Here is a 19,557-nt window from a genome sequence, read left to right as displayed (position 1 = left end):
GCCAGGCTTGCTCATCTCAAGGTTACTAGTTTTACCTCTTCCTGTCTCTGGCCGATGTTACTAGGAGAACGGTGGCGCTGTTCTCGATATTCAGCGCGAAACTTCGAACTGAATCCCTTGGCAGCTAAACCTTCCATTGAAGTTAATTCATTTAGATTGAGGTGAATTGGATTATCGAATAAATCAATCATATAAGTACTTAAAAAAGCACTTTAACACGTTTATTTAAACTTCATTCAATTGGAAAAGTTCAACTTTCATTACATAACATAATTAACACGTTGCCTGCCGCGCAAATTTTACATGACTTGGCCGAGGCGCCACCATGTATTTTTATTATGCGATGCATATTATGTTGAAATTTTATATACAATGGATAAAGTAAGTTGTACTAACATGTTTTATGCACTTTTCGTGGTGGGGGTCACCGGTGAAACAATGGTATTATTTAGAAATTTGTAAGTATCAATGTTAACCCCAATTACGTATTTTAACTATTGGGCGCGCCGCCGGTAACCGGTGGCCCCCACGGCAGCCAACGTGTTAATAAATTTCTGATAAACTCATTGAAGTGACTAAAGGCGAGAAACTGTGAACAGAAGGCTTGTAATACAACTAACTTATCTTAAATTTTAATCTCTAAGGGTTGGGTCCAGTAACCCTCACTCGGCCAAAAGGGGCTCACGCAAACCTGGCCCATGGGAAAGGGAAATAATAAAACATAAGGGGAATGAGGAAAAAGGAGAATATGTGTTTCGTCCTTTTCGGCAGGAAAAAGGACGAGGTTGTTTGCATTATATATTTTTGATCGTTGAGCGACTTGGATGAGCGGATGGAGAAAAACATCCTTTTTTTTAACATCTGTTGGGGAAAATCCCCGGGAGCTTTCAATCAGAAAATTCCTCGTTCAACAAGGCTACTTCCTTTAAAATTATTCTCAAAACTCATACAGTCCCATACTTCACTCACATCCATAGCTTCTAATAATAAAAAAAATCTCTCAATACTCTCTGCAACCTAATCCCTTGTAAGCCGTGCTTTTATGACTCGAAATTTTTCCATTTTACTAGAGAAGGTTGCCGATGCCTTCTCCAACACAAGCATGCACTTCTATGGCTAACCTTTTCCTTTGCCCAACACCTCCGAAAATGAGACAAGACATCCTCAAGATGAAGAAGATTGAAGTAGCCAAGTCAGTCGAATAACATCAAGTGAACGAACATCGTCACTTCGGAATCCGGGGCACTCCATTTTAATCGGAATTGACATATTTGAGCAATCAACATAAAAATAAAATCATCGTGTGTTTCAAAATCTAAATTTATAGTGCTGTATTGTGTTTGTTTTGTAATAACATTTAATGTAAAATAAACTTAATTAAAGTGACAGTTTTCCAATTTAGTCGTTTTTATTCTTTCAAGTGAAGTTAATTCTTTAACATGAGAAATGCGCGGGATAATTTAATTAATTTCACGCACAGTATGTGGTGTAGCAGTTTTCCTCTCGAAGAATTCCAGGCTTCTCTGCTCAGCAGGACAATAGACAAGGGAAAGCTCACATGTGTTCAACACATGAGACAGAAATGTTTGAAATAAACAGGATTTGAGTTTTATGATTTGAAACCGTGACTGTTGAATTTATATTTTGTATTTTTTTTTCAAGGAACTGCTTTTCTTTATTAAACGATTACAACTCGAATACTTGACACTTGTGTTTCTCGTGCAACGGGTTGTCTCATGTTAGTGGCTTTATGTGACTTTCATTTTGTTTTTTTTTTAACAATATTTCAAAGTTCGCGTATCAAAATCGTGTCCGTACCGAGCGGATGTTATGTCCTCCCTAGGTAACTAGGAGAATGGTGGCGCCAGGTGAGTAGTATTTAGCGCCAATCTTCGAATGTGGGTTCGTTACCCGCTAAACCTCTAATGAGGACTCCATCGAAGTCTGTTTCTCCAGGTTGAGGGTAATTGAATTGTTGGGTAATTCAATAATAAATCAATTACACAACTGCTTAGAAGAGCACACTAACACTTTATTTGGTAAAAACTAACCGTATTTTGAATCCTCATACAAAAGTTATTCTAATAACTGAACCTAATTTAGCTCTTGAAAACTAATTGAACAGGCTAACGGAGAGAAGCTGCTAGCAGGATAATTGTATTAAAACTAACTTATCTCAACTTAAACTTCTAAGGGTTGGGTCCAGTAACCCCCACTAGTCCAAAAGTGGCGCACGCAACCCTGGCCCAAGGGGCATATTAAATCATAAGAGAAAGAGGGAAACAAGGAGAGCGCGTGATGTCACAGTTTTCCACAGAGAATTCCCGCATTCTCTGTTCAGCAGGACAATGGACAAAGGAAAGCTCACATGTGTTAAACACATGAGACAGAGAAATGTTTGAAGTAAACAGTACTCGAGTTTTATGACTTTAGACCGTGACTTTTGAATTTACTTTGTTTTTATATTTTATGTTTCGAGGAACTGCCTTTCTGCAGTGCGTTTGGGAGAGTAATAAATTTGGATTAGAACTCGAATACTTGACACTTGATTCTACGTTTTTGTGGAATGGTTTTCTCACGCCCGTAAATTTATTTCTCCTTTGTTCATTGTCCCGCTGTTTATTTTTTGGCATTCCTTCTGACTTTCTAAAATTCCATATGGCGTTGATTTATCATTTTGCTCTTTATAATATTTTCAAAATTCGCGGATCAAAATGGCTGATAAATAGTGCCATCTACAATATTCAACCCCAGGACATCACACGGATTGATCTGGGGAAAAATAAGCGGCAGGTAAGTCGTCCGTGGGGTGCTGAACCACTCTGCTGTACAAGTGCGGGAAGGTTTGAATTGAATTACTGATCATGTTTTACATAGTTGAATTTATTGAACTTTGGACTTGGGAAGGTTCTCCAAGAAAATCTTTAGTTGGTGTTTATTCCAGTACAACATTGACTCTACTGCTTTTCTTACAAGTCTTAGAACAATCTTAGCCTAGCTTATTCTACATATCATAGAGAGAAAAACTGGGGGCCAATCAGCTACAGCGTTTTAGTTAGGGGGTTGGACTTTTCATCCCCACTTAGAAATTTTCAATACAACCCCTGTCTTTGGGCCAGGAACAAAGAGTAGCACATGTGTGCAAAACTGAGAGAGAAAGAGAGAGACCAGCTTTTATGATTCTACCGAGGGCCTTTTCCCGGACGGCCTTTTACGATTTGTCGAGTTTGAAGGGTTTTCATTGACCATTAAGTTTCACGAATGTATGAAAAAATGGGAAAGTTGTTCCCCAAAGATTTTACAGTGTAGGGTTACCATTAGTCATGCTATTCTGAAATTTCTCTTAAATTATTGCTTTTTCCCCGTTTTGCAGGAATTTACTCTTTCTATTTTGCTCTCCTCTCACACATGTCCAGCATTCCATGTACTTTCATTCTATTTGAGTATTTGTCCCAACTATTGTCATTTAATTGTCCATTATTCGAATAACATTTAAATTGAACCTTACGTGTCCAAATCTAGAAAAAGAATGGAGGAATCGGGGGAATTCTAGTCGCAACTGGCTGATTCTGCGATACCGTGGAGTGCAAAACCACTCTGCTTCACAAGTGCGGGAATTTTTAATTGATTATTTTTCCCACCCAAATTTCAGCCAATAGAATTGCACCATTTGTTGATATTTTGTATAGCCTACCTCGAATATCAGCGATTATTTTTCCCATCCAAATCTTGGCCAATAGGATTGCACCATTCGACGTTATTTTGTATAGCCAACACGGTATTTCAGCGGATATTCTTGGAAATTTCACTGGAAATTTTGCATGTTGATATATATAAAAAAAAACAAATGTTGAAGTAACCCTCAATTGTATCTGACAGATTAAATGGCAATTCGTTGAAAATTATGTCTCATGGTGCAATTCTATCGGCCAAGATTTGGATGCAAAAAATAATCCCCCGAATACCACTCGAACTTCGAAATTATCTGATATTTCCCTCAAGGTTCCCTGCAAACAAATAAGCTCGTCAAGTTTTCCAGAAAAATCACTCGCGCTTCGCGCTCGTGATTTTTAAACTGGAAAACTTGACACGTTCATTTGTTTGCAACGAACCTATCGGGAAATATCCGATAATTTCGGAGCTCTTGTGGTATTATATGCGATAATTTTTTGATAATTTTGATAAACAAACGACAACTTAACCAAATAAACCTCTTTTCATGTCATGGCACAATTCTCTTGGCCGAAATTGGGATAGGAAAAATAATCCCCTGAATACCACTCGAGCTTCAAAATTATAGAATATTTCCCTCTAGGTTCCCTGCATACAACTGAAGTCGTCAAGTTTTTCAGGAAAAATCACTCGTGCTTCGCACTCGTGATTTTTTAGCCTGAAAAACTTGACTCCTTCATTTGTTTGCAACGAATCTATCGGGAAATATTCGATAATTTTGAACCACTTGTGGTATTATATGTGAATAATTTAACACAGACACCAATTTAGCGAGATTATATTATTGAAAATTTTATTCGTAAGTTGTAGGCTTAACTTAACTTTTTGGCGTCTGAAGTCGAACTGCCTTACAATTATTCTTCAATTTTAGCTTAAAAGTCAGGACGAAGGGCCTCTTTCACAAATAGGAGTAGGGCACCAATCGTGGCCTGGAAGTCAACTAGGGGGTTGGCTTTACACCCTCATGATCCTCTGGGCTTACTCAGCTTTAACTCCGGGGCTACATGATTTTAACAAAAGGGCCTCACATGTGGCTTTTAAAGAGACAGAGAAAATACTTGAGTTTCTCTCGGAGAAAAGTAAACTGTCTTTGGAAAACGTTCATGACACAAACGGTTTAATGCAAAAATCAAATCCCACTTGAAACTCAATAAGAAAAAAATTTACAAAGGCCTTTTGTATTGGATGGCCACAACTACATTGAACGACTTTAAGATTTATGGATCGTTTTCCATTTCCAAGTTTCAATTAACCTTCTGAAATTCCACATTTTATTATCTTTAAACTGTGGCAATAAAGGGTGTCTCAGAATGTTTTTCATTTTTAGATGTTAAACCAAATTCAACAACGAAAATCATTCTGAGACACCCTTTATTTCTACTGCATCAACGAAGCTAATATTTAAATTCATTAAAAAAAATGAAAGATGAAATCATTAAATCTAGATAGTATGATCTAGTGACAAATGTCATAGTCATAGGGACCCTATATAATTACACGCGGTTTACGGGACAATAACAGCGGTAGCAAAGAGGCGGCCAGTGTCACCAGTATAATCAACTACTATTATGGGTTCTTAGCTCCTCACGAGTACCTTGAGTTTGTAAATATTAGCAGCCCCTATTAGGCGAATTGAAAATGAATGCCGAGAAAAGGAAAATGAAGGTCAGTTTTGTCCGGTATTGAACGCCTTTTATTTACTACCGAGCTAATTTCTCTTACAGATCCTGGCAATTCATGGGTATTATCAATCTGGTCCTATTTTCCGTTCTAAGCTGGGATCATTGAGGAAAGGATTCAAAAATATTGAGTTTATATTTGCTGAAGCTCCTCACGAAGTTCCTCCAGAGCAATTTGCCAAAGATGGAGAAGATACTGTTGCAGGTAAATCATTATTTTTAGTTAAATGTATGATTTCCTTTAGGTTAACATGTTAAAACCGCTATTGTAACCCCATTATTTCAATTATATTTAATTATTCTTTTCCCATCTCATCCACTAGGGTTTTTCCCAAGTAATCCCATGGGCTTCAACCAAACCATTTAATTGTTATTTCCGACATTTGTTCGACACGTGGGACAATCTACACGATCATAAATGAACTTTTGGGTCTTTCAGTACTTCAAAATATCCAAAATCGGATCCTTTCTTTCTCTCCCATCACTTCCTTCAAATTTTCTCTTTAGGTCTAATTCTCGCCACTCACAGAAATTTCTCGGTCTGCCAAAACCGTAATAAACCCTCGGGAAATCCCCAGAAATTTCCTCATGATATCACAACACAACCTTCATGATTCCTTCAGCCTCTCCACTTTATCTTGCACCCTATGGTATGTACATAAAACTGAGGACATGCAAAAATTAGTTAGTTAAAAAATACACAGTAGTCAGCAGAACATCTACTTAAGAAAATCTCTAAGTGTCACGCTACCTATAAGTTTCACCACGATTTCTATAATAAATGTCAGTTTATTCCAATATAAAACTGTGTGTCTAAATTCATTATTCGGGAATCCACCATCGCTTTGTATAAAATTTTCTGTTTCAATTGACAGTATTTGTTTTTCGGAAATTGCATATTCAATCAATAGGGAACTTGTATGCTATTAATTTGTTCCTCATATATATTCTCCCCAGAATCCATATTAGGTAGAGAAACACCTGCGATTTGGGGCAATAATTTTTGTTCAACTATGTTGATTTTTATGCGGTTGCGAAATGGGAAGACGATCCCTTGAATTATAGCGTCGAGTACTGGGTTATTGTAACAAGTAGTCAGTTACATAATTGGTCGGTAGCCATCCCATGAGGCATGCAGTTGACGGTAAGATAGATTGAAGGTTAGGTTAAGGAACAGGGAAATGGGGAATAATTCCAACCAAGAAAAATGAGGGTCGCTAGGCGGAACCGAAGAAAAAATACAAAACAAAATAATCAATGTATCTTGTTAAATATCCAACAAAGTACTACTTCAGCGAGTAGTAAAGTGTGCTAAAAATTTATTTTAGGCACGAGCTGAACATAGCAGCAATGATGCAAATATGTGCTCTCGCTCAGAAGAAATCACCCCTTGTGATGCCATGCTACGACTTTTGAAAACCATTGTCCTGCACAATGTTCATCTGTTGTCCTTAAAATATATTTTTATTGACTCTGACTTTGAAAAAGGTTAGAATAACAAAAGGTAGTTCGATTCGACAAGTGGGTTTAAAATCAATGTATCTTTTTTCTGTCACTAACTTTTTACTCAGGTTCGAAACTTGGAAGCTGTATCTATTCGCACCAAAATGAATTTACGGTTATTTCTCCCGTGGACGCATGGTAAATTTTAACGTGGATTGAAGATCATTTCTGGCATACCTATGGGGCGACGCATTTTGCCTATTTTTTTAACGTCGAAATAGACATAAAATGCGATTTATTTGGTGTAGAGAGGGTTAAAAGAAGTACCAGTTGACACCTGGGTTTGCTTGAGATGCTTAGCGTAAATATGAAAGCATTTACCCATATGATGACCAGTCGGTCATTGTCTGGGGGAAATTGTGTCTAGCGGACACAGTCGCTTTATTTTTATTCTTTTAATTTAATTAATATCTTTCATTCTGTTCTTTAATTCGCAAATGAATTTCATAATATGATTGTACTTCTTGCAATCCGTCAGTGTGCTCGGAACCTCATGGAGGCCAAATCATTCAAAAAGACGCCCCACCCCAACCGTTTCAATCTCCATCAAAGGTCTTTTATTGATTATATTAAATTGTTCTTTTTTTCTCAAGGGAAAGGCTGGTGGTTCAACACGGAAAAGTATTACTTCAAAGCAACAGAGCCAAGTAACTTGTCAGTAGGCTATGAGGAAAGTTTGGCATACATTGAAAAATTAATCCACGAAAAGGGACCCTTCGATGGAATTCTTGGATTTTCTCAAGGCGCATCTTTTGTCTCGATTCTTTGCGCTTTGCAGCAGAAAAAATGTAAGTGAATAGTGAGTTTCAGTGTTGCAGTATGGGACAGCTAGAATAGGCTGATTTACAAAACTTAGTGTACCTCACCAAGTTTAACGTGAGGAATTGTTATGCATCTTGTATTTCGGTCTATCATTCAATTAGGCCACAATATTGACTATAAAAGATGAACAAATAGAAGTATTCTTCAAGGGGTAAAATTAGATATCAATGATGTGATACAATTTTCAGTTTGATAATGGGGCATTCAGCTATTTGGCCGAGTTTTATGTCAGGCTTTTGCCAACATTTCGCTAATATTGCAGCTATGAGCTCCGATGTTTGCGGATAGTTTTTATATGCCCTCTCCGGCGCCAGGCATTGGCACCGGGGGCGGGGGGGGGGGAGGAGTTTGGTTTTCAGCGTGACGACAGCTACTATGGCAATTTAAATTTAATTTCGAAAGCTGAGGTGCCTCTAATGGTATTTGCCGGGGAGGGGGGGGAGGGTAATAATTGTGCATCCAAAGTGCGGCGAAGTCTGCATCACACATCCCTTCACAATGTGCGCAATGATCAATCGTGATTGTAGCGAGGGACCCACGGAGGGTGGTGTCCTTGGGATTTCGCCGCTCTCCCAACGAGCGAGAAATCTCAGCCATTATACTGTCCACTTCCACATCGCGGAAGTCAACGACGAACCAGTAGAACTAGTCAAAGCCGGGTTCTACGAGATGCGTTAGGATCCGCCACGTAAGCTTGACTAGACTCACTGGTCCTCTGTCCAGAAGGTCTCCTCTCCGGTTTTGACATATTGCTGATCCAGGAGCCTTCTGTGCATCGCGAGGCTAACACTCGGGCCATCAAGGGCCTGGATCTCGGAACAAGTATTGTTAGATGTTTCACGGAGCAACGTTATGTGGCCGTAGTTGTCAACCCCATTGTCGAGACTGCTTACACCTCCCAACTCAGTATCACCAACTGCGTATGTGGTGAAATTCGTGTCGAGAAGGAATCGTTCTTTGTCGTCTTGAGCGACTTTGGCGGTCGCCGTGTTTTAGTGGCGGGTAACGCCAGAGCCCAAAATATCCTGACCTCAATATCAACGAGCGTGACGGTCTTCATGGGGACCTCATCACGTCCTTCGGTTTCCTGAGCGCAAATGATTAAAGTCAGAGTCCAACCTTCAGCGGTCCTCCAGATACGTCGTACTTCGATGTCACACTGGCCATTGCTGGCATGTATAGCCAGCAATTGCTATACATGCCAGCAATGGCTCCTTATAATGCTGCAAATCGTTTTTAATCTCTCCCGAAAAATTCGGATTTCTGCACTTATCCTAGTTTACCACTTCACTACAGAATTGGGACTAAATTTTAAACTCTCCACCGAGCCAGGGAGAAGCCCGACAGCAAATTGAACTCACTCACTAATGGCCTTACAACGCCTGACGCAAAGCGTCTAAAATTTAAAAAACAAAAATCCAAAATTGTAGAAAAACAAAAAAAATCACAATCGACATGAGTAAGTTTCCCCGCTCACCGTCTCCTCCACTTCAAACCCAAAGCTCCAGGATGACCAGGGGAGGATTAGCTGTCCAACTCTCCGCTTTGCCTCTCAGCTTCCAAAATTATCACGCGGTGCAAGAGACACAACAATTTCCCTGCCACACTCGATGTCGTCCAAACTGGAAGTGACCCGTCACCGCGCTTTCCCGCAGGTGACAATTCCTTATCGATACTAGCTGGCTCCCCATTGGTCGGTCTTTGCATCGGTAAGCACCCGACACTCTAATTGGGTCACTCAACTCGGACCTCTGAACCTTGACCGACTGAGAATCCAAACTCGTTCCCAATAAAACGCAAGGGACATGCAAATCTCATTGCTCCAGCCAGCCGTCGAATCCCAAACATCCTGAGTAATTTTTCGAGGACTTCCCCATAATTACTGGACCTCTAGCTCAAGTCCAGGATTTCCACAGATGGTCACTTGACTCATCTTCCGCTCTGAGACCCCCCCCACTACCACGGTAGAGTCCAGAACTTTCCACCCGTCAGCTGGTCACATCCTCCCAACGGCTATCCCAGGACAGGAGCGCGGCAACTTCGCAATAATTCAAAACTACGTTTCCAACTGCTCGCGCCTTCAGCCCGGTCTACATCCTCCAACAGGTCTCCATAGCCACCAACTCCTCTCGAACGGTGCACGAAGACGGAATGACTCGAAAAATAATGAAAGAAACAAACAGTCCAAAATAATAACAAATTTCATAAACGGATAACTCTCGCTTCGCCCTGGTGACTTCCCGCCTGGACGACATAATTTCACCGTCGAACGGTCGAACCAAAATAACACGTTACAAAATATATATACGTGCATAGAGGCTCCAGGACGAGTCGACAACCAGGCTCCACAAGTTTATTAGTTTTGGAATAGCGATCGAGGATACCCCACTGTGCACCACTACCTCGGGGGTCGTAGAGGGCTCAACCATGCGGTTCAATGTTCCCCGGGCCGGCTGAGAAAAGTTTGGGGTGATCCTCGAGGACGAAGTCCGTGAGTGACTCGCGGAGCATCCGCTGATTTCCCAGCGAATGTTGTGAGAATAACAGAAGGCCTTGATGATGTCCTCACCAAGGCCGGCCAACATTCGATGCCGCGAAAGAAACATTACCGTTGTGCGAATCCGCGATGCACCGCGAAGCTGACCAACAACGCAAGTCGGTCTGTCGTCTCTGGAACGGCTCCCGCAGGGATACTGATCCTGAAGTTTAAGCATAAGATTAAGTAAGATAGGTATTATGCACTTCTGCGGCTCTACACTAGGCTAACTAGGAAATCTAAGATCAAAGACGTGAGAGATTCCCTCACCGCCGAAAGCGACATGACGTCCTGGGCTTTTAGTTACAAACTTGGCGCGAGCAAACTGAGAATAGACATGGCACTCAGCACACTTAGAACCGCAAATTTTATGACCTGAAGGTCGTTCTACACGCAAGACTGATCAGTTACTTCTAGGTACTTACGTACCGGACACTGGCCCTGCTAAAAATACGCGCGAACAAATGCATTTCTGCGAACGGATGAAGAATCTAAGGGTTGGCCAGAGTACGAATAACTTAGGACGCTCGTCAAGACCCTTAAGAACGACAAAGCCCCAGGTTGGGATTTACTTGAAGTTAGGGTTGTCATAGCCGTTCGAGTGAAGGGGCATCGCCTCGACACCAGTAAAGAGTAGCACACTACAAAGCCAGGGAAAGTATTTCGGCTGGAATAGGCGTAGTAGATATCGATCCAGTGAACCCTAGCACAGATAACAACAGAAACTCGATCTAGACCGTCGACGACATTGATTGCCTAAAAACAACCTCTAGGTTTATGGCTTTCGGAAAGTTTGCAAAACCGTTGGAGGGTCTCCTCGGTCTTGGAAAAATCCAGATCTGCCAGCAAACTGGAGGACTTTCACTACGATGCCACCACTTTGTTCCAAGTGCCGATATTGTACCCACAGGAAACCTCCTGGAGATGGTCCATGGCATATGCCCAGATATGTAGGACCTCACGCAGGAAGACTGGCCCTCAATGGTCCATCGCCCAATTCCACAAAAGATGTTGTTACTACCAAAAGAATATCTGATAGAATTTAGGACTCAGCGAGGTACCATTTTTGATGGTTTGGTTTCCATACTTACATTCGAGTGAAATATTGAATTCACAATGGTCTGTAATGAAACATACACAAAATCCTTTCAAAATCATTATGGAGTTTGAGGCTCTTGGTTAAATTGTCATATTGAATGGTTTGGCGCCATGAGGTACCAGGAACATTAACGGTTCACTAGGCATAATCATATTTCAAGTACTACTACATAACCCCAGAAGGTGTCCAGCTAGTAGTGGTTGAACCATCATGAGGTTTCAAACACATTGAGAAATACACGAAGTACAATCATATTTCAAATGCGTTCGTGCGTGCCAGGAGGTCCCCGAAAGGAAAATTTAAAGTTTGCATCGTTTTCTTGCTCTTTGATACCTACACCTCTATTACAGAATAGAATGAAATATGTTTTTATGTCCGCCAGGGCCCCCCCCCCTCGTCGAAGACATAAAGACAGAGATCCAAAATCTTTGGAAACGATAGTTTGAGACATCTCCATCCCGTAGAAATGTCCTCTCATTTTTCCCTGATACCGCCGCGTGGCTGGACGCAGAGCGGATCGTCTGCAACCAAAGGATCTCGCAGGTCCTGACGAGCCGTAGGCAGTTCCGGTACTATCTTCAGGACTAGTGTTTTGCTGACTCAATAACCTACAAGTGCCAACAAGCCGAAGACACAGTCTAACACCTCATAATGGAGTGTCCGATATATGTACCAGAACGGGAATGCATTGCAGAAATAATTGGAGTTCTTTTTCGCGTTCGCAGGATTTTGTAGAGAGGGCACGTGACTGAATGGTGTACCTGTCTACGCGTCTATCGGGAATGGTGACGTCTACGAAGAATAAGAGTATGACTACTCCATTTGTCGAAAACACGGGTCTTGGGTCAGGCACCTGGCTTTCTTCTCCAGGTAAACCCGTTCTGGTTGGTGGTACGAATGAGAATTCTGTAGCGAAGTGGTAAACTAGGATAAGTGCATTTTTTTTGAAAATGGGTTTTTTGTTTAAATTGAAGCATAACATTGTTCCGGAGGTCCTCACAAAATGATTTAGCTGAAAATTAATTTTTGGTGCCAGTATCGAACAATAATGAGGAGGATAAATTAAATTATGACAGCGCAAATGAAGATAAGTTGACATATCCTGGGAGGTTGAGTTGCTGGGAAAGGATAAGTTGACTTATCTTAGGATTTTTACACGACTTGTTTCATTGTTTGAAATCAACTTGAAGCGATCCTTGGCGTAGTTCGTTGCGTGCTTGCCTCTGAAAACAAGCCGCTCGAAACAGATCTGGTTCAAATCCAGCACTTGACAATTTATTTAAACAAATCAACAATAATTCGTTGGGGATTCCGGGACAGTAGTTAGAAATCACATACTGAGTTTTCCGGCTTATGAGTCGCACTATTCTCGCAGCAGAACCTCCAAGAAATTTCTACCTTCTCACTTGACCCGGACTCAGATGTTTAAACTGTATGAGGAAGCATATCCTGATGAAGCCGTTTTGAGATGGTCATATGAACAAGAGATCAAGGCGTTGGGCTTATCATTCAAGGAACCGGAAACTGACACGTGCAGAACCTGCGATCAATTGCAGATTCAACTGAAATCAGCTACTACCGAGTTAGAAAAGACCTATGCCAAGGAACAACTGGAATCTCATTCAAATATGGCCAATGCACCATACAACATGAAAGCCACTGACAAGCAAATCGCCAAAAGCAGTGACGGTAGAATAATTGTCACGACGTTTGACCTGGAGCAGTGTTTTTACAGGAATCTTATTGTTGATACTGACGATAACCCCCTAACGGATCCAGACATTATCTCATCAAGTGAAGACAATGATTAAAAAGGGGTAGATATGATCAGTGTAATACAATTGAAATTGCAGTGTAATAAATAAATAAATAAAATTTTTCGTCCACAATTCGACGGAATTTAGTAATTGGTTATTGCCCTGACAACAACTAGAGGATAAGTCAATATATCTCTTTCGATTTTTATTGCTGAGGAAAACAAGTTGACTTAACTTTTGATGGCAATCATGACAGTGAGGATAAGTGCGTGAATTAAGCGTCAAATCTAGTACAAAGTCTTGGTGCCCTTGTTATTAACAACTAATGGAGCAATAAATGAGTATTCATCATTGGATGCGTGAAAATCCTCTTTATAATGCTGCAAATCGTTTGTAATCTCTCCCGAAAAATTCGGATTTCTGCACTTTTCCTAGTTTACCACTTCACTACAGAATTAGCTTCGAAAGATTCGCTGCTGTGAGGAGGTCCCGGAGGTCGACCTTGGAGTGTTCCCAGACAGTGAATTCCGATAACGACAACCTGAAATATTGGTTTTCATAATTATGAATTGAGTTGCCTGGAGAGAGATGGGTTCTTTACCTGCTGGTATTATCTTCTTGGCGTGTTTCAATGAAGCTTGGCGGACGATGGAATTTGCGTGCTTTGGAGGGACAGGATTCCTCTGGTCGGAGTAATATTGGTACCACTTGATGGTCGTGGGGGATAAAGCGCCTCCATTCTATTCTTGGGTCGATGAATTTATTCACCAAACTTAAGAAATCCTTGCATGTTGAGCTGAGCCGCCATTAGTTTGGAAAGTTACCGCAACGATTAAGTGGTATCGAAATTTAAAAAAACTGTACATTGGGGTAACCGCAGGGAAAATCCGTCCAGGGAACATCAGCGACGCGCCAAATACCGTCACTTACAATTAGAGCTGTCTGTCCTATCTGAACTCTGGATGGACACTGAATGTAACATTCAACATAAGTAAACTAAAACCTGTGCCAGATCTCAATGATATTTCGAAAAATTTTAACAGGAACAGAGGATATGCGAATCCTGTTTGGAGAACCGTCCGTCCGTTTTTTCAATTGTCTCACTCCCTCTCCCCCTGTACCATTACTATCGTGAGAGAGGCCATATAAGAAGTGTCCATAGGCATCGGATGTTATAGCCCTGAGGGTGCAGATTTCAATGTCTGCGAAACATCCCAAAACCCATGTCGTATAAATAATGGGTCTGGGGAAGTATATATTTGATTTTCCCAAATGACAAATTTTCTTTTAGACAAATGAAACATTTTCTATTTCGGAAATTATGCCGCTGAAATTCATTTGAAAAAAAAAAAAAACAATTTTTATTTTTTGCAAATTCCTAGAAATTGGCATTTGTACTCACGTCGTGGTGAAAAATTAAGTTATCAGTAGGGAAAGTACAATGAGAAGTCCTCACCCGCGTGCTTACCACCTTCGTCAGCTGCGCAGGTGACCATTCTACAATTTTATATAATTGAACGCAATTACAATATTACTACAAAAGAATATAATTTTCAGGCCAAATACACGTTAAAATTGAGAAAAGGATCAATAATATTGTCCACATCTTTATTTCAGTATCACCAATCAATTTCAAGTTTGCTGTCTTGATATCTGGATTCAAATCCCTGTGTGCTCTTCATGCAGAATTCTATGATGAACCCATCGACTTACCAACACTTCACGTATATGGAGAAACTGATAGGATTATCCCAACAGGTATAACCGAATCTTGCTACATAATAATTACGATTTGTCCCTGAACGTCATAAACGTATTTTTTGTTTCTCACCTACACTAATCATGAGTTCCTTTCTTCATTTACGTCATTCAGTCTTTGCTAATGTTTCTTACAGTTTACATTTCTATTTATATTACGCGCATAAGAACGCTTGCACGGTAGTTTCTGCCTTCAGTCCTATTAGCATATCACCACTCAGGTAGGAAATCACCAATGGCCCAGGCTTCACCCAAGCAATTCCCAAGACTAGATAAGCTTGGATCAGGCTTGGCATCCAAGCCTCGATCAATAGTGGATGAGCATTGGAATGTAACGTGGGGCCAGGCCTGGCCTAAGCTAACTTATTAAGGCTGGTCCAGGCCTTCCAACCAACGCCGTTCCAGGCTCATATATTAAAAAATGCCTACGGTTTATTCAAACAGTTTATAGGACTGAACATATCCAGATAAATTACAAATAGACCAGACACCCGGTGGCATTCGAAACCTTACTTTACACTTATGTAACAATAGGCGGTTAACATTTAGACATAATACCATAGGACATTGCCACCCTCTGGTTTCACGTGTAAGTACAATCAGCATGCCGCCTAGTTAAAAAGAAATAAGATTCAGCCAGTTCGTCAGTCTGGGCCTAGGACTGGTCGAGACGCTACGAACCAAGGCTGAATGAACCAGACTTTTCCCAGGCTTGGCACAAGCTTGGTACCCAGGTTTGATATCCGGGAAGGATCCAAGCCTGGGCTTTATCTGGTGTGACTAAGATACCGAGCCTGGTGGAGTCTAGGATTACCAAAGCTTGGTCTAACCCACGGTTGGCCCGGGCGTGAAGCTTGGCGATTCCTACCTGAGCGTCCGAACTTGTGCCCAACCAGCTATTTTAAGACATCACTGTAACAATAAGCCGGCTTCTTTGACATTCTATTTCATTATTGTGTGGTTCTTTTGGTTCTCACCAGATGCCCCCCGCGTGTTTTTTCTGTTTTGTTTTGTTCTCAGCATTTTCCGCCAGCAAATCCATTTTCTTTGTTCTTCCTGTTGACTCTATGCATCCCTTGCAACATTACTATGTCAATTCCCTCCACCTCTTATGTATGACAAGAGAATTGACAACTTGCAGTTTTTTAATTTCTTGTCCGATAAATATATTGCTCCCGAGAACCCACATCCAATCGAGCAGCACCTAAAATATTGTTGAGTAATATTTGATTTGTCTTTAAAAATTGAACTTCTAAACGCTCTTAAAATGGCTCTTGACATCAACTCACCGAACTCCAACATTGTCGAGTAACGCCATCACCCGGTTTGTTGCAACTGCTGGATACCAAAGCTCTGTAGTATTTATGTTAATTATTTGTCATTTTAAAATGTCTAAAAATGTGCAACAAGGGAGACAATGGTGTCAAAATACCACAGTCAAAACCTCCATGAAATTTTTTTTCTTATGTGGTACTCACAATAAAAAATTGCGTATTGTGACACCGCGTTGGCAATTACGGGGGGGAGGAGAGGGGGGTTCTTTTCATACTTCCCACGACTAAATATGATCAATCGCTGATGATTTTTTTTTTTTGGGTGTTCATTTTTTTCATTTCCCTCCCCTTCCTCTTACCCACCGCCGCCTGTCATCTCTTTCTGCCGCCGCAGGGGAGTAGTACCGTATGGTGGGGACACCACCACACTCGAACGTTTTCCTCACCGTCGTACGACCGGGTATTCCACGCCCCTCATTCGTCCAACTTCAATCCTCAATAAGTTGAAGAGGGTGCGTCTGATCAAAAAGTCGCTCAGGACTTTTCGATCCAGAATTTCACCCCCAACTTAAGTTTAAAGTCTGGACGTTCAATTTTGGGACACCCTGTATACAGGGTGCGCCATTTGACGCAATAGATCTAAATATCTTCTGAGGGTAGCCAGTAACAGGAAATGTTTTGCGACATTAATTGGAGGGTTTCGAAAGGGACGCGTGATGTCTGCGTTTTTTCCGCTTGCAGAGTCGTGCTTGCAAGCTACAAATATAGGGAGCTTTTTTAGATGACATCCGCATTTTTGACCCCAACTGCTTCGCCTTGATGAGTGTTTCAGATTCTCCCTCGTCACTTATTATGTTCATTTCTGCGCTTTCACTCAGACAATGCGAGGAAAACGAGTTCTGATATTGTTCCGTCGCGGAATGTTAATCGTGGATATACATATATCTGGGGATTTCCCCATCATAAAAAATCCTACCCAAATATATTTCCGTCCCTCTCATAAAATTCCTTGCCCCCCTTCCTCCGAATGTGTTCCCCGGAAATAGTTTCCATCGGCCGTCATAAACTACGTACAATTTAATCCTCAAACCTGCCTCCCTTTTTCTTGAATCTGCCGAACCATTTTCCAATTTTCAAAGTAGTTTTAGTTTCATACCCAAGTTCATCGAGAACAGGTCGAATATAATATTCTCCGTGGGTTCGTGTCCAAATCTTGAGTTCTTTTTTTTATATATATCAAATCAATGTAGTGAAAATCTTTGCATAAAATAAAAAGTAAAAAATTCAGTGAATAAGTGAGTTGTGTGCCATTGATTCTAGAATTATTCGCCCTTCCATCAGTTCGCGTTTTGAGATTGTGTCACCCAGCGAATGGATATCAAATCTGCTCGCATCCCTTGCGCTAAAAATCAGGAGACATAATAGCGCAAACATATGTTTTTATAATTTTACCATTTTTCCCCAATCGTAACATTATGAGATCGAAAATTTTTTATAGATTATTATTCAATATATTTCCTTGCTGTACTAGTCAATTTTCCTGAAAACGGCTATATTTTGATGTTTTTAGACGATTTCTCGCTTTGGACATGTAAAGCAATACGAATTAAAAAGAACTACGAACGGGGACGTTGGAAAATTGAATGTTCATGCCCTTATGTGTTCATGAGTTGTCCCATGTTGCTACCATTGACTTGCGATAAGCGAATGAACCTCCACATGTTTGCGCTATTTTTTATCCTTTTTTTAGCGCAAGGGATACGAGCAGACTTTACCTACAGGGGGTGCATTCAGTTTGATACAACTCATTTTCGTCGCATTTACCGAGTAAAAACCCAGGAATTGACATGAATGATGAGAATAGTTCATAGCAAATGTGATTGTCATTTAAAAAAAGTCTGCGCTGGCAGCTTGCAAGCATGACCTTGAAAACTGAAAAAAAAACATGTGTCAAATATCTCTAAAGATTTACGGTCAGCTGACCCCCTCACGAGATCTTTAGGTGGATTGTTTCAAATGCAACATGTATGTATATTTTTTGTTCAGTAAATTTTTTTGTTCAAAAAAATGTAACATATGTGAAACCGGAAACTTATACAGTGTAGGAAGGGAGGCAAAACGTGGAACGTAATATCCTTAGTATTTATCAGGAAAGAAGATATGATTTTTTAATTAGCTGGGAATTTTCGGGCGTCCTCGTGCCAATAGTCAATTCAATTCGAGGAATCGTGACCTCGCTTCAACTTGCCTCGCGGATTTTAATGTCTCTTTTTTGAAATTGAGGGATGAAACTTGGTTTGATCAAGGAGAATGTCATTCTTCTTGGGACAGCATTCGTTTGATTTCTTAATATTCATTAGGAACAGACGGCCAATTTTTTAATGAATAGCCGAATTCTCGGCTAGCCCCCTGAATCGACAGTGGTGCGTCCCACCGCTGAAGTTATTACTACCGTTGGCGTGAGGCCACCTGGCTCCCCGAATCTGAAGCGCTACTTTAGGCTATCATCTTTGGCATAAACGCAGCCCTCCCGCAATTAAATATATACCTTTGGTGAAGGACGGGAAACTGCCTATTGGAAACCACCTTCTAGCAGAAACTCCGTTTCGTCCCACTAATATATCTTTTTATCCCCTTTGACTAATTATTGTTTATGTAATCACTCTGATATATTTTTTTTGAACGTTCCGCATAGGGGAAGATTAGAGTAACGTAATAGTGCTGTGAGTGGTGGCAAGGGGAAATATGATTCCGGTGAGTTGACGTCATAAGACCAAAAAGTGTTGGGAATTGATGTTTTTTTAACCACTTGTCACAAAATATGTAAACCATTTTTTGAAGAATTTTTTATCTTATATTGATTCATAAATAGCAAAAATTTCATGTATTTAAAATTTGTTGTTATGGATAAGTGAGTAAAATAATTTTCTGTTTTCAGAAACGTCGAAAGAGCTCAGTGACCTGTTTATCAATAGGAAAATTATAATTCATGAGGGTGGCCACTATGTCCCAAGTAAAAAATCGATATACCAGGATTTCTTCAATGAAATGAATATAAATAATTTATGAACGTATATGTATAAATAGTTTATGAACGTAAAAGTCAAAACTCAGGTTGATATTAAATATGTTTCCCATACTTTGACTTTTATTGACTTTTATTGCCGTTAGACGGTCGTCATAAGTCTAGAGATGTAATCAGCCTTCCGGGCCATTTTACACCCTGCCTTTAGGCAGCCGTCTAGTCGCTGGTGTCGAGGATCTGTGCCCTACGCGCTAACTCGTAGAGCCCCTTGATACCGTCCCTGTCGACATGTATATCTGTGCATGCAGACCTAAAAACGTCCCATCTGACTTCATTAAGCCCGCTGCATCTTGTGCATAGGTGAAGAGGATC

General features: G+C 40.6%; 1 protein-coding gene across 2 annotated transcripts; it reads left to right on the top strand.

The window, feature by feature from the left end:
* The first annotated feature begins 5,218 nt into the window (after nucleotides 1-5,218).
* Nucleotides 5,219-19,299, top strand: LOC135167114 (esterase OVCA2). Of its 2 annotated transcripts, XM_064129962.1 has the most exons (6): nucleotides 5,219-5,397; nucleotides 5,457-5,616; nucleotides 7,508-7,702; nucleotides 14,746-14,886; nucleotides 18,856-18,914; nucleotides 19,099-19,299. In XM_064129962.1, exons 1-5 carry the CDS (start codon nucleotides 5,371-5,373, stop codon nucleotides 18,864-18,866), a joined length of 534 nt encoding a protein of 177 aa, XP_063986032.1. In that variant the 5' UTR covers nucleotides 5,219-5,370; the 3' UTR covers nucleotides 18,867-18,914; nucleotides 19,099-19,299. The 2 variants fall into 2 exon arrangements, with proteins under 2 accessions (XP_063986032.1, XP_063986031.1); XM_064129961.1 differs by lacking the exon at nucleotides 18,856-18,914 and having other exon boundaries at nucleotides 5,222-5,397.
* The last annotated feature ends 258 nt before the right edge of the window (nucleotides 19,300-19,557 follow it).

Source organism: Diachasmimorpha longicaudata, chromosome 11 (genome assembly GCF_034640455.1).
Source record: "Diachasmimorpha longicaudata isolate KC_UGA_2023 chromosome 11, iyDiaLong2, whole genome shotgun sequence".
Taxonomy (NCBI): domain Eukaryota; kingdom Metazoa; phylum Arthropoda; class Insecta; order Hymenoptera; family Braconidae; genus Diachasmimorpha; species Diachasmimorpha longicaudata.
Note: the sequence above shows the minus strand (reverse complement) of the source record. Positions and strands in the feature narration are given on the sequence as shown.